Raw genomic sequence first — 27790 nt, forward strand, 5'->3', positions numbered from 1 at the left:
TGATAGACTGATTCTTGACATTATAAATGTCTTGGGGACCAAGAAATTACAGAAGTCTACATTTTGGTCAAACTTTCATACCATTATAAATTTGTTAGACTGCTTTCCCCAAGAATGACTAATATAAGCTCCAACCATTTAATGAAGATCTACCCAAAACAAGAACTCACAAAAGGAAATTATATAAACTTTTCACTTTTTATTGTAATCCATGGGTCATAATTACATGGGTAAAGTGTAAAGGCTTGGTAAAATGCACACGACTGAGCTTCAATCAAGCATCAAGTCCAATAAGATTTCAACAATCTTGTGTCATGCAGAATATGGAGTGTGTATAAACTTCTGTGCATATTTATGTTTCACTTATTAAACATAAATAACCTACACAGAAAAATTACATTACCAAATATCAAGGTAAATTGTCTTCAGAAGTGTCAACACATTCATTTATCTAACATTACTCAAGTCTTTTTTCATTTTTCTTGCCGTACACAAAATCTGCGACACCATAGAAACACCAAACGTTTGTTTATACATTTCCTTCTACTTCCTTTAGAGCCCAGAAGTAAGTTATCCCCTTCAACAAGCATTCCCAACCACAATCAGCATGTAAATACTGTTGGTGTGCGTCACTGTTGGTGCTATATGTGCTTTGTATATGTTTGTTTACACACTATGTGACCTTATTAAAAGCCTGAACTAAAACACTGCTTGACATGCATCTGAGCTGATCTGCGTCTTTCAAACACAAGAGGGTGATTAACAAGTGAAGTGTCTTTTTTTTCTATGTTAACTAGCTCCAAAACCTGCACACAGCATGCCACACCACAGACCGGAAGACCCTCCTCCACACCCTTCCTTCCGTCTCCATCCATTTTTAGGCCGCAGACCTCAGTAGGTGAGAGAAGAGGATCACTTAGTGGCGGCAGATATTTGCAAAGCTAGATGTCTCCATCTTAAAAGTGTCTCATTGCACTCTGTCCGATTTTACTTCTCCTGCTCAACAATCTTCGCCTCGTTCATGTACTTGTCAATCAGGTGTAGGGGCACTCCACGTTGCATGAGTTCAAAAAAGGTGAAGCCTCCTGGAGGACGAGAGGAAAAGCTCTTTTATACCAGTGTTGGGAGGCACAGAGGCAGATGTGGAGAAGGAAGAATAGAAAGAGGAAGGAGAGGGAGAAAGGGCTGAAGAGCAACAGGCTGATCAGGCAAAACAAACCGAAAGCAAAGAGTGGCCAAGAACTCACAACACTGGCTGGCATCAGAAATGAGAAGAAAGGTGATCAGAACTGCTCGTGTACACAATGCACACTACTTTCTAAGTCAGTGTCCCAATTCCATATTATTTACTGTCTTAGTATACTATGCTGTTAGTTTGCAGGTAGATACTAACTCTAGCAAGCTGCAAACTGCAATACACATTGCACTCAAAACTAAGTGCTTTTCAGGGACATACAGATTTACTGGATTATATTTTGACTATACTGTACTATTTTGTTAGGTGCTTAGAGTTAGTGCATAGTAAGGAATTGGGACAGTAGCTCAGGCTTGTGGAACCAAAAGACATAGCTGATTCTACTGAAATCCAATGCTTGTCGTTTTTTTTAGCCAAAGTCTAGATTCATGAATGCTGTCTTTAGTCAACAGCAGCAAGCGAAAGCCTAGAACAGAGTGCTGTCTCCCATGGTGCATACACCACTAATGAGGCAGTCGCAAACACACACACACACACACAAATACCCATTGTTAGTTTGATTTCCTGTATGAATTTATACAACAGCAGGTGAGAAAAAAACATCTAGACATGTCTACTTAGCAAAAAACTGTCTCAGTTTCAACAATATGCTGTGATGAAGTTCTCAGCAAAGGTTAGAGGTTTTGCAAAACATTTTATTCTTTTTACTCACCTTTTCTGGGGCTCAAGTTACATGAGAGGTAGTCTTTAAATTCTCACATTTTCAATTAAAATATACAAAACGGGATTGTTAAAGTCAGCCGCCTAAGAGGATCATCGAGCAAAGCTGTCATGCAAATCCTATTTTAATAAAGCTCAATTTCACATGTTCCTTGTCTCAGTCCTGCTTTTATGGGGAAGAAAAACTGCTACAGTCCCACCGAATGAGAAAAGTGAGGTTACAAAGGCTGGCGGAGAGATGCATAATGAATGACATAAGCTTCATATGCCAAAACCATATGAAAGCTTACCTTATATGAGAACATAAATTCACAATTCTTGAGTTTGGACTGGGGGAGAGAGAAGAGAAGAGGGGGTTAACAAAATGTTTACATGAAGTTATATGTGTGCACCAGGGAATACTGCTGAGTTAATACTGAATTCTTTTATATGAGGAGTTAACTGTGTGGCATAAAGAAGACACTGGAATCTGTGGAGAACAGTTTAAGATGGAGACATTAAATAATACAACACAAAAACATCACAGCTCTATATGTTATGCCTACTGACATGTGACTGGTGACAGACTGTGTGTAGCGGTGGTGTGTTGTGATGATGAACAAGATGGCTCGATGAACTGGACTGGATAGAGTTGTGTGAGAACATGGGGGATAAACCTCTACATGTTGAAGAGATGGAGGAGGTGTCACCAGATATTATGTGCACTGCACACATGAAAGGATTATTATTATGTCATTATTTGCTTGTATTCTGAAATTGGTGTCCAGGAGCCAGTTGTCTGGGTTGTTCATATCTTCAAAGTACTTATAACATTGTTTACTAAGTGGAAATTTACATATCACAAAATTAATACCAGTTGCATCAGACAGACTGCTCCTTAAGTATAGATTAGCTGTTTATACCCAGTAACTGAAGGTGTAGCTGTGACACACCAATAAGTAACCTGACATTTTATAAAATACTTTTTAATGATGATTGAAATAGAAAGAATTAAATTTTTATTCCTAAAAATAACAAAATGCTACCTTAAATTACCAAACATCAAACTAATAATGTCAGGCTAAATTATCAAATAGAATTAGCTAGGTTAGCACTATGTCCCATTCACACTCAGCAGTTTGAATGCATCTAGGTTAACTCTTAACATATATGTCCTGTAATAAATGAAATAGTCATTCATAGATGTAGTTGTAACATTGATGGATAAGTTTAATATATTCTTTGCCTGTGGAAATTATATATTCAACAATTATGTTACCAAATAAAATATCTAGTGGTTACTAACAGCTGCAGGATGACTTTACACACAAACTTAGTAATGGATTTAGAAATAGCTGGTGCAACCCAACCTAGATACTTACATGTCCCCCTCCTCTGTGGTCAGCCCTTTGGTAGACTGCAACACACAGTTCAAACACTACTGTACCTGGTAGAGTTGGTTTCCCAAAGTCGCCTTTGTTTCTTTGCACTCTTTTAAGCATAATGACTCATCTTAAAGGAGATAAATAATTGTTACCATAAATGATTCATTGGTTTTCCTTTTTAATTGAAAGAAGCAAAGATCCTTGAGATGGAAAAGAGACATGAAATATAAACATCAGAAATGACAAAGAAGAAATAAAACAAGAGAAACTTTGGGAAAACCAGACTCAGATAGAGACAGGTACTCAGGAAGCCACTCAGACGTTACCTCCTGTTGAGCACTGACCTTTGACCTCCAGTTTGCACTCCACCTGGGCATCTCCTAGTTCATTGACAGCCCTACAGGTGTATACACCACCGTCATAGGGGCTGGGTTTCCTGATCTCCAGAGTACATACTCCCTGGTTGCTAAACATGCGGTAACGTGGGTCGTCAAGGATGATTATCTTATTCTTCATCCAGATCACTTTGGCCTGTAGGCAGACGTCAGACATGTTAGCAGTATGATGATATTTATCCAGAAAACAGATTGGAAAAAGTCTCCTGATATAGTAAAATACTTAAATAGTTTTTTTGGCATACTATGATACAACATGACCAACCTGTATATTTACCTGACTATAATGCTCTGTCTACACATACACCATGTTATCTTATGTCCTGCCACCTACCCTCGGGTTGGAACGGACACTGCAGTTCAGAGTAGTATTGTAGCCCGCGATGGCAAAAGTGTTGATCAGTGGTTGTGTAAACTTTGGCGCCTCCTTAAAGTCATGGTCACTGTAATCAGCCATCTTCACCTGCAAGCCTGTGGGGGGAAGGGTAAAGGAATGGGGTTGTGCATGATACTGGCACTGAGCGGTATCATGTGGGGAATTCCCTATGTGACGAGGGAAAGACAATGTTTCTTGATTTATCATCAGATGTCATAGCCCGACCCCTGTTACCATATTTGATAATGAGACATGCTCACTTTAGGGTGGAAAACCACTGACAGTACCTTTGAGAAAAGAGCTATGGAAAAAAATAGTCAGCAAATGAAACCACAAATTTATCAAAATTATTTCAACCTGACTTGTTCCAGAGTTTGCACTGTGGAACCATGTCCCCCATCAGAAATTATAGGCTTTTAAAGTCATGCAGCATGTGAGGTTTGGCTAGAAACAGTAAATGAATAAGACTTTACATTAATTCTCAGTAACTGTTTTAAGAAGCAAAGACATTTTTTCCTTAACTCACCCCTGTATATACGCACACTGGCACACTTTCACTCGCTAATATCACAGTGAGTTGTACCTTCTTTGGCGATGAGAGCACTTTTTTTGGTTTGGGTGGGAGTTTCGCTCAGACCACACATATTCTCTGAGAAGATCCTGAAGAAGTACTCGTTTCCAACCACCAGCTCTGTGATGGTGATGCTGGTGCGATGGTAGTGCTCAATGCATGTGTACCATTCCTGATAGCCAGAGGAAAACATGTGATGTTAATTCTGCATAAACACCCTGTTTCTAGAACATGCCTTTCATTCAAATTCAGTATAGTATATTTCCATCTTCTACCATTGTCTTCTTGTCTGCTTTTTGAATGGTGTAGCCTGTTATTGGGGCGTTGCCGTTGTCTTTTGGAGCAGTCCAGACCAGAGCCACATTTCCTCCCCATACATCTTCAATTGTCACAGAATGAGGGGGTCCCGGTAGGTCTAACAATCCACGAAAGGATAATGTGCAGTTTAGTCTTGAAAACACTTCATAAATACCATTGATATGCCATAAAGACAAATTATTATTCTAATCATGTTTTTATGATAATATTTTTCACTCACCTACGATTTGTATGTCCATAACAGCTGTGTCCACGTAGTTTTCAACCTGCACTGTCATCTCATACTTCCCAGAGTGGCTGCGCTTTGCTTTACGGATGAAGATGATGCTATCACAGTCTGAATTACGGATGTTGATGTGGGAAGGGTCTATGGGTTTGCCGTCCTTCAGCCAAGTGACCTTCGGCCTTGGTTTGCCCTACATCATCATCATCCGACATCATCACAGGGTTTAGTATTTTGAATAGTACTGCAGCAAACACTGATGAATTGCAAGATTGCTTTACCATAAATGGCACCACAAGGTTGACTGCTTCTCCAACTCTGCGAGTGTATGTCATCTTCAAGTGTCGGGGGACACGAATCTTGGGTGGTTCTGATGAGGAGATTGACAAGAAAGTGTGAGACTGGAAGGTGAATCCGGCTGTCTTTCATGTCAATGCCCAACTTTCAAGCTAAGTTACAACAGGAAACATGTAAAAACCTTTTAAGAGCAGTATAGATTTATGATTGCTCACCAATAACCTCTTTGACCAGGATGGCATGCTGAAGGCTCCGTGGAGCGCTGGCTCCGGCAGCATTGATGGCCCTGACTCGAACGAAAATTTTACACCCTGGGCTCAGCCCAGTGATGGTGTACCTGGTCTTCTCCGTCAGCTCCTTGTTGGATACTACCCAATCATCACCTGTAGAGAAAAACACCCAGTATGAAAAAAACTTTGTTTACAGGATTTTTTGAATATTTTATTTACACTTAAATTTCTACCTCTCTACTGGTAAGAGATCATCTTCTCTCCTCATTTAATTAATGTGATATTGCCTTATGTAAAATACCCCTAACCAGATCACAAAACAGTCTTTAGTGGTCTTTGGTAGATTTAATGTTGACTCACTTCCTTCTATGCAGTACTCCACTAAGTATCCGTCCAGACCAGCTGCTCCGATGGTTTCAGGAGGACGCCACTTTACAGTCACTGTGGTGTCGGTCACATCATCCACAACCAGCATGGTAGGCTCACTGGTCACAGCTGGGACGAGATCACAGGGGTCATAGTTAACCATTTTATTTCCAGCAATGAATAGGAGCAAGATTGGAAAAGATTAATTTATTTCACAATGTTTAGGTTGATAAGTGGAGACTCACCAAGGGGAGTAAAGGCTTTAGAGGGTTCACTGGGCCTTGACACACCAATGGCATTGACGGCAAAGACTCGCACTTCGTATGGCACACCTTCAATCATCTTCTTGGGTTCAAATGCTGTTTCTTTGATCAGGTCAAAGTTCAGCCTCATCCATCTAGAGCTCTGTTTCTTTTTTCTCTCGATGAAGTAACCTTTAAAGGCGGGATGCAAAACCTGACATTTAAAACCAATTGCCCCGTTTTCATTGGATGACTATACTGCGCTTTGCCATGACTCAATTCAGTTCATACTACAAAGTATGAGGTAAAGTATTACAGGGCGGTCAGAGAAAAACAATATACAACACATGGTTAATGGTTTAGACATTTAGAAAGAGTGCCACAAAGATTTTCTCAGAAACGGCACAATACCATCGCAAACGGCGACGTTAACGTTAAGCTGAGGTAAGTTAGCTTCGTGTTGAGACATTAAACAACATTAACTAACGCTATATTAGTCTTAAAGACACATTTAACCTGCTGCAAAAGGCAGGGTAACTTTATGTATTAACTTCTGCATGTACAACATTTCACTGAAACCTTCAGACAGAAGTCTTTACTCTCAATAAAAAGTCCGCAGCCCTGCTAGCTAGTTTGGCTAAGTGTTAGCTAAACATGCTATTCATGTTGACACAGCTAGCTAGCTAGCTAATGAACACAATAATACACCGGGCCTTCGTGTTTTAATCAAAAAATAACACGCAATATTTCCTAATACATTTCCTTACAATATGTTTCTATTGAGTTTGATGATGTTATAATGAGTTAATCGTCTTCTTAAGCTAACAAACTGACTGTTGATACTACATTAAGCAGGATTATAGTCTGTTTTTATCAAAATTAATTCATACGTTTATATCTAAATCTAGATGTTCAGTAAAGAACTGCAGCTGTATCAGTCTCATCCAACAATGTAGGCTCTCCTACTACACACCATGGACAAGATTTTATTCAACTGAATAATCACTATTGTGGCCATGCATTAATAATGTATGGGAACAAGACAGTATATTGTGGTCATCAGTAAAGTTATCATAACTACCATTAAGTAAAATGCAATGTTTACCAAATATCGGTGAGCTTCCATCATATTTGGGGGGTTCCCATGTCATAGAGCACCAATCGCCCCCCACCTCTGTGACCAAGGGAGCATCTGGAGGGTCAGGGATGTCTGTAGACAACACAAAACCACAATACATGATACAAGACTACAATACTACACTTCTCCCTGTGTTCCATCTAATTGAAGTGTTTGGTGATCTCTTACCTACAACTTTGAGTTTGATGCTGGCCGTGGCCTCGCCGGCCTCATTCTGCAGGACTATCTTGTAGTTTCCTGTGTCCTCCCGCTCTGTGACGTCAATTGTCAGGCTTGTCTGGTCACCATATGTTTCAGCTCGCACACGGTGGCCTGAATCAAGAATCACCTGAAGCAAAAAAGACAGGAACAATTGTATGTACACCTGAGTAAAAAATCAAAGGCTTGATGACCAGCAGATGACTCTTTAAAGCATAAGGCTAGTAATGTTCTGTAATCTTCTGCCAATGAATGATTGAAAAGACAGAAACCAACCATCAAAGTATTGGACAAAAACTTGATACTTCTTGTTTTTATGTCATAGATCCTCAGTGTTTTCCAAAAACTATCAATAACACAGTAAATTATGGTTTTTCACTGGATGACATGCTACTTCATTACTGTTAAAAAGATGGAGTTTTAGCATTAAAACACTGACTAACACAGGTTGGTTTTAGTCTTTTCATGTGATTTGTTGACATCACAAAAGTATAGAAAATTACTAACCTTCTGCTATTACAGAGTTTATGATGAAAAGTCTAAGCTCACCCTTTCTCCCTTCATCCACACCACCCGGGGTGCCGGCTCTCCACTGATTGGGATCTCCAAGCGGAGTTTGTTTCCAGCCACAACTGTCACTGTGTTCTCTGGAAAGTTCAAGCTCTCCAAATGGACCCTTGGAGGGTCTGAAAAATTAAAAATTATTGCAACATCAAACCAAATCATGAAAAGATAGAAAACATATAAAAAGAAATAAAATTCCCCAATTCAGTGAAGAGTATGAGTACCAATGATGTGGAGTTTGGCAGAGAGAGTTTGTGAATATCCCTCAGGTACAAAAGTATAATCTCCTGCATCATGAAGAGAGCTTGCCTGAATTTCAAGTCGATGCACCCTATAACAACACAAGATACAGTATTAGTTAGCAGATGGGTGAAATTGTTTTCATTAGTTGAATTTAACAGAGAAGGCATACTTATTTCTGTGTATGATGTTGATGCGGTCACTTGGCTGGATCAGCTGTCCGTTCCTGTACCAGCGGCCTGGCACGTTGCCTGGATAGATCTCACAGTGCAGCTTGATGGGTTGACCCAGCAAAACTTTCATATCCTGCAGGTCCTGGTAGATTTTCAGTGGTTTCACTAAAGAACAATACAGAATAGAGCAAGTTATTAGTACCAGTGTCTTTGTGATACAAGCAATAACAAATATTGAAAAAAGGCAAGACGCTACATACAGTCAACTTGTACGTGAGCCTCAGAAGTGCCACCGCTGGCCATAATGGAGTATGTCCCAGTGTCCTCTATAGAGGCGTCATCAATCACCAAGAAGTGTTTAGTTCCCTCGCACTTAACTCGGTATCTGGAGCGCACTCCTGTTGGGACCTCAACACCATTCTTCATCCTGAGGGAGAAAGGAGCATTTGAAATATAAATATAGTGTTCAGAGTTCTTTATTAATTAGAAACTTTATTTGTTATATATACTACTGCTATATGTCTTTGGACATATTTCACATTTTTAATGTTCAGCTGACTTGAGGTACTCTGTTAGACTAGACAATAAACTAATTACTATTAAACAGTTTGGTTTGAGTCACAAAGCAATCTGTTAAATAGGTCATGCACTGTCAATATTGAGAGGTTCATAATCCTTGCAGTTTATGAAAAACATGTCTTTTTGTGACATACTTAATGTTCTTTAATCTTACCATTTGACTTGAGCACCTTCCTCTGACACCTCACACTCCAGCTCAATCCTCTCGTTCACTGTGGTCTTCACAGGCTCAATTTCTTTAACTATCTTAACTGGCAACTCTGTGAGACAACAGAGTAGAAAGAAACTGAACCCCGATTGATGGCACACAAACAAAGCTTCAGTGTATCTGGTCATGTACTTTCTGAGTTATAATAAAGGTGAACATTTTATACCTTTAACAAACAGCTCAGTGCTACACTTCTCGTCTCCTGCAGCTACAGCATAGGCTGCGTCATCATTCATGTTGCAGTTGTTGATGACCAGAATCCTTTGTGTACCCTTATGCTCAAAAATATACCTAAACAGGAAATCCATTAAATCCATTATTGGTCAGTTAAACAATTTAAGGCTATGTATGAAACATTATATGGTAATCCAAAAATAGTAATTCATGTTATTCCAACATATTAAGTAAGACATTTACAATTATTACAGAATATGTCGACTACAGAAACCACAGTAGTGTATGCAAAATGTAAATATCATTATTCAGTTAACATGCACCAAATACACTACAGAAGCCCAGAGATCAGAGAAGATAGACAGGAGCAGACCTAAACTGACTTGAAAAAGGGAAATCTGACTTCACACATAGACTTACTTTCTTTGACTAAAGTTCAGCAGTGGAGCCACAATGGGGTCGGAGCAGAGCGAGTGTACAGGAATTGATTATGGCACACAGGAAGGAGCACCATGACATGACAGACAGAGAGACATCATGCCAGAATGGATACAATATGTATTCAGCAATATTGTTACAACACAGAGAATCAAAAGAGAGAAAGAGACAGCGTTTTATGGTCTTCTGAACAGGGAGCCTGCGAGAAAATGCCACAGGAGACCAAAACCAGAAAACAGCAATAACCTCCCAGATGGCTTTAACATTATATGGCTTTGAATCAGAACTTTAAACATAGTCTGTATGTATACTGCAAATCAGAAATCCTGCTAATATCTATTTTAGGATTGTTTAATCAGACATTTTTACTACAAAATCATTGTCTCTCAATCTGGTATTAATATACTCTATGCACTGCAAAACATTTGGTATTTCAGAGAGACTCTACAAAGTGTCATATTTTATTTATATTGCCAATATGGCAAATTTTCTAATAAACAATGGCTTATGTTGTTCTAAACCAGCAGCTAGTTGATAACTTTGCCTTCCTGTTGTGTAGCAGGTAGTGTACAGCGGGTTTATTGGAGCCTTTTTCACTAAAACAAAGCTGATAAAAGTTTAAACTCTAATAATATACTGTATAACAAGTTCAAAATATCATATCTTTGTAAAATATACTTGAAACAAAAATCATTACACCTACATAATAATGGGACTGGTTGTTTTGGTTACAGTAATGTTTTTTTGTTAAAGTATGTGATTTACTAACATTTACTGTGAGATTTATTATCTTTTAAGTCTGTTCCAAAGCCAGACTTAGTTAAAGACCTGTGAAGGAGGTACCACCTTTTTCCTGTATAGAGGAGCACATATACAGCAGTTAATGGCAATGAAACACAACAGTTGACATCATACACTGCATTCACACCCAAATGTAGCTCTGCAGAAATATTTTCTGGGAATTCATAATGTCCCTAATGTGTGAGAGGCTGATTAGAGCCACATTAGAGTTGAGTTATTTATTCACTGGGTGTCAGCTGGCAGTGGTTCACAGTGGTGTGGAAAAGACTAATGTATAACTGTGAAGGCCATGTAAAGTTACACTACACATGCTGTCTTACTGTGCTGCTGTTAAGTCTTTAATTATTGCCATCGAGCTATTGTAAAAATGTATATCTATGTGGGCTTCAGTTTACCCAAATACATATTGAGTAAATTGATGAAATGAGCACAGATCTGTTTGTGATTTCAAACCTGTGAACCATTGTGAATTTGAGAGGTGACAAAATGAAAACACATAGTAACCGTAGCTAGTTTCAGACATTACCACAAATGATAGGCATTTTTTTAAAAAATGTCTATCATTTGTGCAGTGTTGAAAGGGAGAAGGAACATATATAATACAAAGAAAAATGTCTTCACATACTTTGTTGAGGGCCTGATTTCCTGTCCATTCTTGTACCACTTCAGATCAACAGTGGGGTCAGCCAGATCAACCACCAGGCGGATCTTTCCACCTTTGTCCACCTGATAAGCTGGCTCAAGCTTCTTTGCAAAAGCTTTGAAAAGACAAAATTAAGCTTGCAGAGGTCATCAAAAGTGCATTTCTTTTGATATCATTGGCAAGACCAACATTTTTTTGTAATCAAACATAAAGATTGTTATTCAGCCATTCAGTATTGCAAACAATGATGTATTTACCTTCACTCTTCTTCACCTCTTTAGGAATCTTCTTCAGCCTCCTCAACAGACCCCTCAGATCTGTTATACCATACATAAAGGCAATCTTCTCATACTCATCTGGCCTGGCGTTCTTCAGGATCTCCCATACATCCACCTCGGGAGTGTCATCCTGCTGTTTATGCTCCCTAATGGTGCCGGATACGAGGAAAGGATGTGAGAGACAAAGTCATAGGCTGGTGTTTGCAACATGTCCTGAGGAGCTACCTCCAGGATAGTGGCTCAGAAGCACTGGTACAGGTAGGAGACATCCATTTGGATCTCAGAAACACAAAGCTGTTTTCCAACATCTTGTTAAATAGTTTTATTGCAGTGATGTTGTTCTGTTATGCTGCTGAGCATTCCTCAGGACATGTCACACAAAGGGATGGGCATGATGAGCTGTTCATCTGTGTGCTGACATCAGCTGTGATGGAACATGTTAATGGTGACAGGGTATCAGCACCATCAATACAAAACACAGAGGTGTTTTGTTTAGAAGTTGTTGTGGGTTAATTGTCTCTTGATGTTCTTTATGTGTGTCTGTTCCCTGTGATTTCATGTTAAACGTTCATCATAGATCCATGGAACAAAAATGCATGAATGACGATTAATGGAGTCCTTCCTAAATTAGTAGTTGACAGCAAGCTTAACATAATCCAAAACCTTTTTTAAGTAAAGACACTGATATAACTTTTAAACTGTCTGTTCTGACCAATGATGAAAATTACTCACTAAATAGTATATAAGCAGTCATCTCTCATGACTTTGTCTATCAAAAATAATGTAATTTGTAGAATATAAGGCTGTAAACTATATTTTTATGAGCTATATTTGCCAACATGATCATCTAATTGCTGTTTCACAGTCCACATGATTTGGCATTTGGCCATGTATAACTTTCTGAAGCCAGTGATTTGAGTACCACCTATCATGAATGTGTAGGATATAGGAATATAAATATGAGATTTCTTGAAATCTTTAAGTTGTTGCTTATAGCTGGAATTCATTCCATGGTAACACTGCATTGACAAATAATCAAATAACATGAATATTTATAGTGCTGATCTGGGGTGAAGGGTATACTAAAGGGGAATTAAAGAGGAATTTGGGGTTGGATTTGTTTGGATACTAGCACACGACTCAGGTGTGGGACACCACAAGGTTTTTTACAGTGTTATAGGATGAAAATTGCACATAGGAGCAGACACAGATAAATTGAGGAGAGTACTTTCAATTATTGTAATGTGTTTTTTTAAACACCCTGTTATGATTGACTTTTTTGTATGATAACATGTTGATATGGAGCATGCAGGGATTGAGGGAAAACTTGCAACAAATATTTTTAATCAGATATTTTTCAAATTGCTCTTATGAACTGGCCCATCCCTTTGTTGTTGGTTCGACTGATCACTTTAGAGATGGTCTGACACTGTTAGACGATGAGGAATGTGTTTATTGGAGATGTTACAAATCCAGATTAATTTGTGAGATCCATATTAATAAACATGTTGTTGTGAACATGAATGTATCCATTAGTTTATTTAAAGAGCATTCTGTCAACCCTTTCTTTCATAGACATTTTTCCAAATGTCTGAAAGGTTGGAGGTGAATAAGTGTAAAATATTATTCCATTATTGGATTTATTTTTCATTTGTTTATTTTTCAGGCATTTATGAGGAAGGCAGAAACGAACATGGAGGTGTTTGCCTTGTATTTCTAAATTGAAATAAAACGACAGTGTAGTGATAACACTATTTTACAGCATCATTTCTCTATGGCCCACTGGCACATCATTAATGATCCAAAATGGTGCTCTTTGCCTCATAAAAGTGCTGTTTGATTTCATGGCTTGATCAAGAGTGGTGTTTATGATGCAAGGCCCATTTCCATCATTACTGATTGCAGACAGAGCAGTTAGGAATGCTGCCTTCAAATGAAGTGTTACCGTACTACAGTAGGCCAACACTCTTGCTTGTCCAATTCCTAGAGCTACATGTCATGCTGGGAACTCTACAGAATTACAGTACTCACCCGCAGTAAGGTCTAATCATTTTAAAACCTATGGTTTTCTCTCTACTAACCTTTGATTTCTGAATATGTAGGGGAGAAGAAGAGACAAGGCCAAAATAAATGTTGAGTTTTGCCAGTGAACACTTTCACTGGCAAGGTCTATTTGTACTCACACTTAAATATTGCATTGTGTCGTCTCAAATATTCATGACAATATTTCATTTATGTGAGCTAACCGCAGTAGCTTTGGTATAGCACAGAGGTTTTCAAACTGTGAGGCATGTCTATAGGGGGGCATAGGGAGTAAGGTGGTGGGGGGACATGTAAGGACTGACATGAGGCAAAGATATTGCATGAGGTGAACCACAATTGAGGTTCTTTAAAATGCCATTTTAACAACTATAGGCTAAAAAATGGTTTTAGCTCATAGCTAATTCTCTGACTCCATGGCAACATAATATGTTCATCTTACATCTCCCAAAGCATTTTGGGCATTTTAGTTACAAAGCCTAAAGTGTTATTGTCCCTCAAGTTTAACACAAAGACTAATAATAGGAGCAACAAAATTAATATTATTACTGTTAATATTATTATTTTCATGTACTACTATAATAATTTTGCCACTAGAGTAAAGAGAGGTCTTTGGGGGGTGCAGCTGCATTTATTTTGTTGTGTGGGGGCCCACAGTGTCAGACTTTGAAAACCCCTGCCATAGCATAATATATCATGTGTAGAAATGTGCTTGCCACTCATACAGTAGCCTAATACAAATCAAATTTACAGCAAGAGAAAAGAGGCACAGCCAAAAAAAAAAGAGGCTTAAATATACTGAATAGGACTAAATCCACTCAGGGTCGGAACGTGGTTCTCACCTATGTTTAAGGAGACCACTAAAGTCAAGCTCCCCTGCATCTTCTTGTCCTTCACTGCTGTTGTTAAAAAGGAAAGATTAATAAAGATTTAATCAGAGATAAAACTATTACAGGCACTAAAAAACAATGCTAAAAGAGCAATACAAAGCACAGGCTCTAATGTCAATCAATGCCTTAGCTCAAAGCTAACACATGATCAGTGCTTACACAAACCCCTTTTCTCTCTTTTCTTGCCAAAAGCTTGAAATAGGATGGTTTGTGTAAAGCACACAAAGAGCTGTGCCAGACAACATTGCCACAATGCCTCTTCAGAAACATTGTGATAATGCAATGAGCCTGGGTTGCTTTGCATTGCTTACCAGATACATTGTTTGGAGGAAGATTTAAAATGCAAGAGTTGGCCTTTAATTAGACATTGAGTCATTTGGTTGATTTGTAATTACCTTTCAGAAAGGTTAATGACATGATTACAACCATCTTGTCACACTTAAATGTAGTACAATAATATTACTTGAAGGGGAAATGTTCATGATTGTGCTTTGTGTAACAACACAATTTCTTTTGTTTTGTTTCAGGAGTATTCATGAGGGTAGGTCATTTGCTAGAGAACCTGTTTTCTGAAGCATATCCTCTGGTTTGTTCAGTGCAATAGAAAAAGGGAAATATTTTTGATTACTAGATTCAGAGTAGTCGCTGTTGACTTCATGAAAATACCGTATAATGAACCATGCTCTTATTACCTTCTTTTAAAAGCTGATCGAATGTCAATACTCTGTGAGCTCTGTCCTTCTGCAAGACAGTAACAACATATGTGCTAGTCTCCATTTTGTACTATTTTCCACGTGTGAAAATTATATAATGCACTTTGTTGCTGTGACAAACCTTTAACCTCCAAGTCAAAGGAACAGCTGTCAAACTTGTCCTTGTATGTGACTTCACACCTGTAGTTTCCAGCATAGTTCTCTTTGGCCTTGATGATGTGCATCTCAAATGTATGGATCTGCCAGAATGGGGTATTTATGAAATGGTATAGTAGCACAGTTAGCATGTAGTGTGGCGCTCACAAGTGGCAGTAGAGGGTGGGTGGCTTGTGGTGCAGTACCTTGGTGAGTCGGTCAAAGGACTCCTTCAGCTGTAAGTGCTTCCCTGTCTTGCTGGCCAGATCCATCCATTTTCCTTTAAACCACTTGACAGTGGGTTTGCGGAGAAGATCTTTAGCCTCCACTTTAGCAACAAAGGTGATATCTCCACCTTTAAAAACAAAAATATATATGTATATTACAAACATTAATTGTAAATTTGGCTGTAGTAAGCTTACCTACTCCAGTACTGTTTCCTAGTATTTAACATTATCCTGTAATTGTGACTTTTTTATAGGCTGTTTTGAGGCAAATCAGTTGACCAACGAGTACAACAGATATTTTAGCTATCCACTACTGTGTGACAATCTTGTCAACGTATATAATTTTCTTTTATGATTGAATTTTCTGGTAAACCTTTTTTGCTATATTGTCACTCACCCACAGAGACAGTTCCACTTTGAGGTTGTTCTATCAGCAGTGTGGACAGTGGTGGGGTGTCAGCGGGCTTTTCCAGTTCCTCTGGGGCCTGACCTTCTCCCAGAGACCACACTGGTCAGTTAGGAGAAATGCATACGTTACTCACAGATCTCACTGCCATTGTGTAAGACTAATACAGCAGGAAATTCATATACCCACCTTTCATGTTTCATCTGAGAGTTTTATTCTTAACAGAGTAGAGTAACAAAGACATGGAAAGACTAAAAGACAATTTGACACATTTTCCCACAACAATCACACCTCATACAGCCGCAGAATTTAAGCTCTTTGCAACATGGAAAGCATGAAACAGACAATATGAAACACAGAGGGGGTGTGTAATTTCCATTACGGGCCACATTTATGTGATATGTTCAGCAAAATACGCAAAATCCTCTGCGATCCTGGATGAGTCACACTGTTGCTGTATAGTGGATGAAAGTGGTCTTGACCGGTCTTCACATTTTTTGCAAGTACACCACTTACAAATGTTTGTCTATCAAATGCTGCTCCCCAACATTGAAACTTTAACCTATTTCAAATAGAAGAGATGAAAGTTTTGAACAGTCTATTATGTCCTACATGCAGCGAGGAGGACAGAAGGCGCCGGAACTGGGACATTTCAGGAAAACTATCTTTTTCATTCTGCACAATTAGGTCCTTGAACAAATTAACCTGAAAAACTGTTGACTGAAGTTTGATTTGACCAGCTATATAGGAAGAAAGAAACCGATAAGTCTAAATTCTTCTTGGCGAGTGTGACAGAATGATTTACCATAAGAGTCTCTTTTTTTGACTATCACTTCATTACCTGAGTCTTTTCTCTCCATGGCTGGCACGCTATCATCTAAACAAAGACAGAGAGAAATTTACAGCATATTGTAATGAATAGTACTGTAAAGTCCACTGAAGCAGGCACACACGCATAAAAATTAAAACCAACAAGCAGTTAAAGACTTGCAAGCAATGTCTTGAGGAATTCTGAATCAGATATCTTATAACACAAAAACTGTGCTATGCTTTTATTTTTGGTTTCAGATGGTATTTTTAAAATTTGTCAAATAATAATTGCTGATTGAAAATACAAACCTTAGGATAAATATGATCAGAATTCCAATATGAAGGATGTACTCACATAAATGGCAATTAATGTGCACAGAAAACAAAAAAACATGGTCTGGTAACACCCTGAAATTAAAATTAAAAGGAAAAAAGAAATCTCAGTCCATTAATATGTGTGTATTAATTTGTTAGCAAGGAGATTTTGAACATCTTCAATTCCTGTTGTTTTAAAAAGTAGCTCCCAAACACAACAAAACATCTACAAATAAACATATCTGCAACATGTCTTCTGTGTTCAGACGACAGATTATTCTGATTTAGAGTAAGCTACTGATTTGGTTGGTGCTGAAACGGTGACATGATTTAACAGAGGGATCTTACTAGGCAGATCAACTGAGAGTTTCTTGGTTGAATTGACGTTCTCTGCAAAAAAAGCACAGTTATCATTGAAATTAATCAGGATAAACTCAACTACTTTCAACTACTTTGTGATGAATATTGTGTCTGTATCAGTGTGGGCATGACTAGCTGAATGCTTTCCATTTAAAAGCTTAGGAAAGCGGCTGTGTGCTCGTGTTTTTGCTAGTGGAACAAAGCCATGTCATGTGATTGGCTTCAAGTGTTTAGATAAGGATGGAAGTTTTCTAATATTGTTGTTCATTAGATATTTCAGTTTTTATTAACATTATTCAGTATTGAACCTAGAGTAGCATCAACATTAATACTAAATATAAGGAAGTTAGGCTAACTATCAAAGCTGATGCAATGTTTGAATTGCCACTAATATCACACTATTCTGAAGTTCTATGGCATTTTACTATGTAAACAATATTTTATAACTATTAGGTTATTAACAAATAATGCAGATTTGTCTTGATGTTCATACACACTAAACATCCATGGGTTCATTGTGTATATATGTATGTATAATATATGTATAGTGTATAATATGTACATGTAAAATAGCATTATCACATCTTTACCTTTATTTGAGATATGTAAATAAAGGTTGATGTACTTGTAGGAAATATGCTGTTAGTACATGTATGTCAGTGCACAGACATACACTCCCTGTCAAACGTTTGGACACACTTTACCATTGAATTCAATGAGAAAGTGTTTCCAAACTTTTGATTGGTATTGTGCATCAATAAATTTACAGATGTGGCATGAACATCAGTTAAAAAAACAAAAAAAACCAAAAATCTAGACACGTGTAGTCACAGACATGTGAAGTGCTAATACAAGTTATACACCAGATAACAAAACAAACAAAATTGTTGGATGAGTGAAACATTTTATTTTGCACTCTTTTAGTTTCCCGCCACTAATAGACCAAAAATACAACCCACAATATAAACCATTAAACAACAAGTAACCTCCTGAGTACCTTTGCGTTCCTCTGAAAAATTTCAAAGCGCTCTTGGAATTATGGGAAATAATTTGAGCTTAACTTTATATAACTTCCAAATGTCCTCAAAAAAGCAGAATAAATTAGGAAGTGGTAAGGGATGTTACCAACCTGCTTGGAGTGGTGGGGATGGAGTAGTGGCTGCAGTATCATCATCATCTGCAATAAAGGTGTCATTTGACAAATAGACCCACCTATCAAAAAGCTCCAAGTCCACCAGTGACACTCCAAGAAGACAGAAAACTTGCAGGCCAACAAGGCCATCGATCACATGCAAAGCACCACTTTGAATATATCATGACATGCAGCTCTCAGACAGGAAAAATGAGAGCAGCATATCACTTGGTGATTTGGCTCATGCCCTATAAAAACCTAACTACTGTAGGTCTGAGTGGTGCGATCGTAACTGTGGGAAAAGCTTTGTGCTCATTGCTGCAAGCTTCTCAAGCTGCGGTAAAAAAAAGCACAAGTTCTCTAGCGCTGTGGTGCATGCACACACATAGTGAACAAAAAAGGAAAAGGAGGAAAAAAGAGGAATCAGCCTTTTAGCAGTAGCTGCAACACATATTTACCAAAAACAAACAAACAAAAAAACAAAGCAAACGCTTGTGATACTCAAACCAAGGATACTCAAAATCCTGTGTAACTTTAAAGAACCTGATTTTTCACCCTAGCTGTATCTCTCTGCCTCTACACAGTGGAGATCAATTCAGCTAAAGCCATTATGCAAATGCTGAACAACTACACCCGAAATCAACGCGATATTGAGTATATATGTTTGGTTTTTTTGCCTTGTTGCTCTGTGTATATGCAGTATTCATATTTCTGGATTGCCGGACAAAGACTTTGTTTGATGACTCACCTTGCACATGAATTGTGTTATCATCAGTTTGCCATTTCAGGATGTAATTAGTGCTTCATCTGTTAGTTTGTAATTAGTTTATATTAGACTTTCCTTCTTTAAAAATAAAACCTGGAAGTGCACGCATATATTTTTATATTCCTTTGAAGACTGCATGCCATTAAAGCCAAGTAAGAATGAGAGCACCATTTTAAATAAGTAGTCCATGCATGGCCCCAGTCAATAAGAGTGAAAGCCATTCCTGGCAGGGAATTCAGTGTAATCTGTTTGCTTTTTGCTGAGAGTAGATCACATAAGTTAAAAAAGGGCAGTTTGCCATGGTAGTGAGCCACCTAGTGTACAACTGAAATAACTATAGTAAGGATAGTAAGGATTTCAGGGCATTTGTGTTATTTGATTTGCTGTAGGGGTACATGCACTTTGACTAAGAGAGACATGGGATTGATTCATTTTTAGATGTGTACACTTACCAGGTGGTGGGGGAGAGCAAGACCTCTCTCCCTTTAAAGTAGAGTTAGCGGACTCTGCTTGCTCTTTCACCCCTACCCCAGCAAGCTGTGTTTGGTTTGAGCCGTTTTCTGTGGGACTCGGCACCACAGCCTGTAATGGTTCAGGCTCTGCGGGCTCTGGTTTCTTCCCATCAGTCTCTATGGGGTCTTTCCCCTCTGCTACCGCCTCTGTACAGCAGACAAAGCGCTGGAGCAGCAAGCATCAAGCACAAACACTGGCAGCCTTGCAAAACAATGCTTGCTCAAATGAGGTGGATATAAATATCTAATGACCAGATAGACATTATCCTCCAAGGTTAACATTTCATTTTTGAAGTCAATTAATCCAAATAAAAAAATAAATGAAATAAAAAAAATAAGTACAAAAAACACTGTAAAGACATCATTGGAGCAATAGGTATGATTAACTATCTGGTCATAGTATATCTATAATGTAAAGGTATTAAGGAAGCATGGATTTACAGACCCAAAAAATATTTATAAAATGGCCAGATTGCAAATGCTATTGTGATTAGTACATGATGCCCCAAAATTGACAAAAGTCAGTAACACTTGTTTAGAGTTACATAAATAATAATAAAAAAAAAAAACATTTCCTTGAACCTTTTTTTAAAATAGATCATTTGTATTAAATTTATATTTTTGATAATTACTTAATGATTTGACTTACTGTACAAAATAAAAAACGTCCCAAGGTGCAAAAACAGTCATTAAAACCCAGCTTCCCCAAGCTCTGTACTGCACCCCTCCTGTGTAATCACTCAAAATACAGACGCAGAAGTACAGAGCAGTCACAGCATGAGTTAATAACAGCACCAAGAACCAAGAAAAGAGCATATAGACCAATGCTGGATGTGTGCACAGTGAGTGGGGTGACTAACCTAAAGCTAATCTAATGAACTTTTTGTGTGTACATACAGTGTATTCAGCAATCATACCTCCACAAAATGGTGCAGTTTCAGGCCTCTCAAAGTGAATTAAGTGGGGGAAAAAAACGTGATGGCACACACACCAAACGAACGCGTGATGTGAGTGTGATGTGCAAAGGAGTGAAACATTCTGGGGGGGGGGGCACCAGGCTTACCCACCTGGGGGTGGAGAAACCTCCAGTGAAATCTCAGGTTGGGGTGGGGCACCATTACTGTCTGGAGCAACACTTTCTGAGCATGTGACAGATATAATGGTGGATAGGACAGCTGCTTTTAATAAGCACAAAGCTTCAGCATCTGCAACGCCTCTCAGTGTCACACTCAAACACACATAATCACACAGAAATAGACATCGAAAAACACATATGTCTAATAACACACACCGACATCCAAGCACCTGCCTGCACATACACATACACACTCAAAAACACTCATATTTTTGAAATCATTCACACAGTTGATATATACACTTGACGTACACAGGAATGATCTATCACAGGACTGTTTTCCTGCTGTAAAATGTACAGAATGTGCTGTTAATGTATCAAGATTAGAGATTTACCAAAATCATTGATAACCGCAGTAATTCACATTAATAAACACAGAGTTAAAAATTTTACCAAGACTTAAGATTTAAGTTATACTTTATCCTTCTTTCCAAGTGTTGATTATTGTAACAACACCACAACACTAAAGGGAAGTGTCATGCTTTGTCAGTCAATGTTGTGCATTTATTATATACCTCAGTAATTGTTAGATTGCACTTTGAGGTAGAGTGTTCTTACATTGGCAGTGACAGGACTGAAAATGGCTTAAAATGAAGTTACAACTGTAAATGTATAATACACTAAGTTTATTCTGTTCATCCATGTGTTGTTCCATGCTACAGTATGCAACTGGCCTATTTTTAGTAGTAAGGGATAGGGATTACTTTTTCACTAACCTGTATTGCAAGGGATTACAATTACAAACTCAAGTAGTAATCAAATTACAGCTACTAATCCCAGTCGTGGTATATTAGTTTGGCATTTGTAGGGTCTTACTGTCTTACAGTAAATTTGACACAATCAAACTGAAGTCTCTGCTTTCAGTATAAATACTCGTGGGGACATGTTAGCTTGGTCCTGGAGATGTGAGAGGGCTACTTTGTAACTCCATAGTGGTCTTATCTGCATGTTCTATTTTCGCTGGCTTCCCATAGAGGAATAATGATTTATCTGACCAGTTTTCCTAGAAGCATTTTTAATTAGACCCTAAAAAGCTGAGCTCTCCGCCCGACCATTTGAGAGCCTCAAGATGCTGCAGCTCCAAGGTCAAACCCTAGCACTGGTTAAAAGCCAGTTAAATGTCAGCACCTTGCTGTCAGCTGAATCAACAGAGTGGGATCAGCTGGCTGGTGAGAGGAATGTCAGAGATGCTTACAGCTTGGTCGACGCTGTAGATCACTCAGGAGCACAGCAGCGTGTCCATACTGCCGACTACTGGCTCCACATTTACACTCCCACATGCACTTTTGTTTGCACATTCACGGCAAGTTCAGGGCTCTGATGGTTATCTTACATGTCATCAGTTTTGCCCTGTGCCTGTGCATTTTGCTGCATACAAGCTGGATTTTTTTACACAGGTATTCTTTACTGAGGGTACATTTCCTGTAATCTCACTTCATCCTGGGTCATTTGTGCAACTAGTTTTTTAGTAAAATATTAATGATTCTAGATCTGCTTTTGTGTGTATATGGTGCAACAATAATCTACTACACCATGAGGCGACTGGGGTGATTAGATGTCTGTCATTGTCCACTCACCTTCTGGCTGGCCGTTTGGCATCTCATCTAAAAAAAGGAAGACATCGGTGTCAAACATGTATGTCTTATATGCAGTCAGCACTATCACTCAATTTTATACATTGACTCATATTAGTGATATCCATTCCCCAGTATAGCTATATCATCTTTCATATTGAGTGCAGACTCCATGTAGTCTTAACTGATTATAATGGAGCCCCCCATGACACACTGTTTGTTTAGCCCCTGTCTCGTGTAGACTTAATGAAGCTAAAGTCTAGACGAGATTTGGAACAGTGACAGAAGCTTTAGATTTCAATATGAAATTCAAAACCTCTATTAAGGCCTCATCAGATCAAAGCATCCATTCAGACCTTGGCATACAATGATAAAATTAACCACTTTTGTCATTAGTGGGTTAGTAGAGCACAGAGCCAGTACAGGTTGTGTAGTACACAAGGGTGCGTCAGACAACTCATGCAGCATTTACAGCAGTCCATATTTTTTCTCCCTGCTCACACTGAAAAAACCCTAAAGTGAGTTAAATGTAATCTGGCTTCCTTTGAGTATAGATTCAATTATCTAGCATGGACTATGTAAAGCTGTTTGTCTTTAGCTGAAGTAAATGTTTCTTGACTATCTTATCTGGAGTAATGTTTTGCAAGAATCAAGGGCCATATCTGTTACAGGACCTCCACAATGCTTGGACATGTATTTTGAGCTCAACTTTGAAGAAATCTAATTTCAAGTTTTAATCTTTTATCTTGCATGTCAGTATATTCTCAACTTCATCTTGAGACTGATCTAATTTCAGTGTTTAAACTTCTGTTCACATGAGGCCAAGGCTCTAAACAGCCTTTGTTTATCTAGAAACAAGAATAGCATTCATCCTAGTCAGAGTCATTTGATCTTGTTTTAAGGCTTCTGGTAGCTCGACATTCTGACTTTAAGAAATATTATCAAGACAAAATCACTGCACTGGCAGTTAAATTAGCTCATTAAAGAAAAAGAAAGATTTGAAATTAATTAATTATTATTAGTGTTCGCGGCAATGCAGTGGACCCTAAACTACAGCAGTTCGTCCTTTTTTTTACTGCAAGTGTGCAGTTAATGAACAATGGTAGTCAAGAAAAAAACAACAACATTGACTGCTGGTAGAAAAACAAACAGCAGTCTCCAAATCCATTGTTGTCATGATCATGTACCACCTTTTGTTGGATAGTTGGCAGTGTCTCTGAAAAGGTCTATGAAACCCTGTGTAGATTTCTCTGAACATGATGCGATTAAGATAGAAACAAAACTTTAAAGCTAAAACCAAGTGTCTCACTTTCTCTTGCAGACTATATATTAGCCTGATTTGTCTGTGAAATCCTTTTACTTGACAACAACCTAAACTTACTCTAAGACTTGAGACGTTTCCTTTAGCGCCTTTGGCTTTAGAGAGAGCAGACAGTCTATGAATACTGCATCCCTAACTCCTTGTATGTCTGTGCACTGTTTTTACCAGGCGTTTTCTCCCATCACCTCTTAGCTTCTGATATCCCTCCATATGTAATGATTCCTGCTAAGCATTCCTAGTCAAAATTAGCCGCACACCCATCTCACTTCAAAACAATGTGTCACTGGCCACTAGACCACAATCCTGGAGGGTCACATCATGCATCCGAGAATGAGCCTTGATCGCTTTCTGTCTCATCACTATTGAAATAATGATAGTGTAGAAAGGTTTTGTTTTACCTCTGAGGACTCCCAGTGCAGCTGACATGGCTGCAGGTATTTTCAGCTGTCGCCTCTTCTGGCGTGCAGACAGAAGGGCTCATACAGGCTCCAACATGAGCTAAACTGCCATCGGGTTCATTTTGCCTACTTTAGGCCTTCATTACTTCAATAAAGATTAATTTATAATAATAAGGATGTGTTTGTTCTTGTGGTTCTTGCAAATCTGGTTAGATAAGGACTATAACAATTAACTTCAATGACACTAAGTGTCTAAAAGAAGGGGAGAGGTGGGTGGGGTACTTAAGTGGCAATTAAGTGGCAATTAAGACTTCCCTTGTATTTTACCTTTGGTTTGATTTATGAGCTGGTGTTCTGTACCATGATGCAATAGTGTGAGAGGACAGTGCCCATGGAGAGTGATGGACCTTAGTGACAGTAAATATTGTGAGGTGGTGACATGGGCTTCTCCTCAGCTGAAACACAAAACCTAGTCTCAGTGAAGACAGAACTCTAAGGTGTCTGGGCAACGGGTCAGATGTTTGATGGGTAGGTGGTTGACCTCTGTGATCCACGCTTAGTGCAGGGTGACAGGGAGATATGTGGTTTGGTGTGGAGGAGGAGTTAGGCAGCAGTAGAGGGAGATGGCAGGGAACAAGGGATAGGGATTAAAAGTGTGCTCATTCTGAACTATTCCAGGGACAGGAATCCTGGTCCCAGGAGATCTCTTCCAGTCCGCCATCTCTGGTTCAGTCTTTTAAAGGCTTGAGAGTTTGGTGTCTAAAACAACAGCGCTGGCCTTCTCCTCTTCAGCTGTTCAGACTCATTTAAAGAACAATACTTTTCTACTCCTATTTATCTGCTGCTCTTGGCTGTGCAGCTATTTATGGGTAGTGGTTGAGGCAGACTGGAATCTGTTGCCTCTATTTCGCCACGGCTTTGTCTCTGAGGAGATCAGGGATGTTTATGGCAGTGGGTGAATACTTCGGTGTCACTATGCTCGATGGTACGATGGTGCATAATGATACAGGGAAAGCTGGGTCTATATATGTTTCCTCTGACTGTCGCAAGTTCCTACACTTTGGATCTCCTAAATTCCTCAAATTTTGACACTGCAATTTGCTGCTGCCTGTTTCATGTTGCCAAGTCTCATCTGAATGTATCGGTGTCAATGAAAAAAAATTCTTCTTTTATCCATTATTTGACCGCTGGTTTGAATTAGAAAAAGATTTTTTTTTAAAAATTCACAAAGAAAAAAAAAAAAACAAGAAAAAAGAAACTATCACAGGAGTGATCCCTATTCTAGGATAGACAGAAAAGAAACCGATGTTATATGTGCAAGAAATTTTTGGTCTAGGTAAAAATGAAGCCCGACCTGCCAGAAGCTGTTGCAGACAAATGGCCCTATAGATGGAAATGGATTTATTGAAAAATTGAATCAATTCTCATCAGGAAGGCTTCCAACAACTAACAACAACAAAATGTTCCACTTCCTCAACATGGGCTTGTCTGGGCAGACCCCCAAAGAGCTGAACAAATAGCTGGGGGGAGTAATACCACATCATAATGTCAGACAAGGGCGGATTAAAAAGGAATGTTAATGGGCATAATGGTACAGATGAGTGATGTTATGGGGTGAAGGAGGGATTGAATATCACGTTGTGAGAGAGGATGGGTTAATATGATGTCTGTAGTTAAAAATGAACCAGAATTTTGGGTGGGGTCACGCATGAGTGTCCAAACGGGTCATCCCTGTATGGTACCCATCAGTCATCAGGAAGATAACACCAATGAGATTATTATTTATCTTCATACGACTCAACCCTCTGCAAGTTTATCCATATTGCATTATCCTTCATGTGTCTTTGCTTGCCACTCTCTCAGCACTCATCAGCATTCCTTCACTGTGTTTCATCATCGCGTCTTTCTCCAGCTCGATCACATAGGACAATCTTGTATGCCAATCCCTCGCAACAATAGTATGTGTTCATAAACCTCAGATCTTCTCCTGCCCCCAGAATGGTAGAAACACGCCTGGATCAGTAATACAATACCGCTGTCAAAGTCACTTTGAAGATTCCTACGAACAAGCTGGCAAGCATGCCAGAAAGTGATGTAGCTCCCTGCAGTGAGTGTCAACTGACTCTGTTCGCCTCAGTCACAGACGATAAACAGGCAAACATGAAATGAACACACTTTGGTGAAGCATGTCACAGTTCAGTGAAGGGATCACAAAAAATCCTTTTAACGATCATTAAAATTCTTCTGCCTTCAAATCAATTTAAACATGCAATGCAGCAGGTTCGTTTTGGAGCCTATGTCATTTTTATGTGGCTGTAACATGCTTTGATGTTACTGCTACAGGTGACATGCTAATCCCATCCTCACTCTCAACACTCCTACCTTTCTTTGTGGGCTCTGGCATCTTGAGCCGCGTCTCAAGAAAAGCGTCAGGGAGTCAAGATAAGCAGGTAGATACCTTTAGAGCAGTGTGACTTTGCAAGAGGCTAGGTAAAGTGTGGATCCCCTCTCAGTCCAAGAGGGAGAGAGATGATGACAGGATAGTAGCAGAAAAACCTCTGGGACCCCTCAGATCAGAGTGATGGGAGATGAGAAGGGCACAGAGATACAATTTGGAAATCTCAGTGGGGGAGGAGAGGAGGACCAGTGACAGATCCAGGAGGGACTGGCTTTCAGGCCTTATATAGATAGGTGGGATACTCCTCCTCTATTAAGTGCAGCTCTTTCTTGCATCTATTGCAGCATCAATAACTCCTACTCACCAGCTCCTGTTCCAGCCTTTTAGAGGAGAAGCAGCAGCAGTGAATTTAGGGTTTATGATTTGGTGCTGCGCTGGTTCATTGAAATGACATTCACTGTTCTGTATTTTTGTTATTCTCAACCAATCCTGTTAAAAGACGAAATCAAGCCAATTTGTGTGCTTTTACTTTAAAACCTCCAGTTGCTGAGTGCTGTCCAGGGTTGCCCTCACAGAGGACTCTGACAAAAGAAGCTTTTCACAGTTGTAAATTCCCATCTCAGACTTTTGCAAAGTACTATTTTTCCCACCTGATAAGCCTTCAGATTCCCAGATCTGTTCTCAAACATGAATTTAAATATAGCCCTGCTTTTGGTCAGAATATCTGCTGATTTGTTTACTATCAAATGAAGATGTAAACATATAAATAATTTCCCTAAACAGCAGTGCACTAGTTTACAGCAAACCATAACTATTCAGCAGTAAATTAGATCTTTGTTGGGGACTAGTTTGAACCACAGATATAGTGTGCAAGCAGATGTTTACAACTGCAGGGCATACTTGAGACTGACTCAAAATAAGGTATAA

The 27790-nt window shown here is 38.9% G+C and overlaps 1 protein-coding gene across 8 annotated transcripts; it reads right to left on the reverse strand.

Moving 5' to 3' along the window:
- Positions 1-186: 186 nt before the first annotated feature.
- On the reverse strand, positions 187-27100 carry mybpc1 (myosin binding protein C1). 8 transcript variants are annotated; one of them, XM_026326300.2, is made up of 35 exons: positions 26848-27100; positions 22750-22776; positions 21105-21176; positions 19978-20184; positions 18757-18804; positions 17616-17657; positions 16984-17019; positions 16134-16244; positions 15716-15864; positions 15496-15613; positions 15354-15402; positions 14614-14670; positions 13813-13821; positions 11711-11877; positions 11436-11568; positions 9992-10000; positions 9564-9688; positions 9344-9449; positions 8871-9037; positions 8610-8775; positions 8422-8528; positions 8183-8319; positions 7604-7763; positions 7403-7507; positions 6301-6489; positions 6050-6184; positions 5675-5842; positions 5444-5532; positions 5160-5355; positions 4897-5036; positions 4634-4793; positions 4009-4145; positions 3624-3810; positions 2206-2244; positions 187-1085 (listed from the first exon to the last, which is right to left on the reverse strand). In XM_026326300.2, exons 1-34 carry the CDS (start codon positions 26867-26869, stop codon positions 2225-2227), a joined length of 3750 nt encoding a protein of 1249 aa, XP_026182085.1. In that variant the 5' UTR covers positions 26870-27100; the 3' UTR covers positions 187-1085; positions 2206-2224. The 8 variants fall into 8 exon arrangements, with proteins under 8 accessions (XP_026182085.1, XP_026182086.1, XP_026182087.1 ...); XM_026326301.2 differs by lacking the exon at positions 13813-13821 and having other exon boundaries at positions 190-1085; positions 26848-27099; XM_026326302.2 differs by lacking the exon at positions 9992-10000 and having other exon boundaries at positions 190-1085; positions 26848-27099.
- Positions 27101-27790: the final 690 nt, after the last annotated feature.

This window comes from Mastacembelus armatus, chromosome 23, assembly GCF_900324485.2.
Source record: "Mastacembelus armatus chromosome 23, fMasArm1.2, whole genome shotgun sequence".
Taxonomy (NCBI): Eukaryota; Metazoa; Chordata; class Actinopteri; order Synbranchiformes; family Mastacembelidae; genus Mastacembelus; species Mastacembelus armatus.

Excerpts from the sequence above, each read along its gene's own strand:
- mybpc1 (XM_026326300.2), bottom strand. The coding sequence starts at position 26,869 with ATGCCAGAGCCCACAAAGAAAG. Across the intron at positions 8,529-8,609 it reads AACATCATACACAGAAATAA|GGTGCATCGACTTGAAATTC; the intron begins GTATGCCTTCTC and ends GTGTTGTTATAG. Across the intron at positions 2,245-3,623 it reads GTGCAAACTGGAGGTCAAAG|TCCAAACTCAAGAATTGTGA; the intron begins GTCAGTGCTCAA and ends TCTCTCCCCCAG.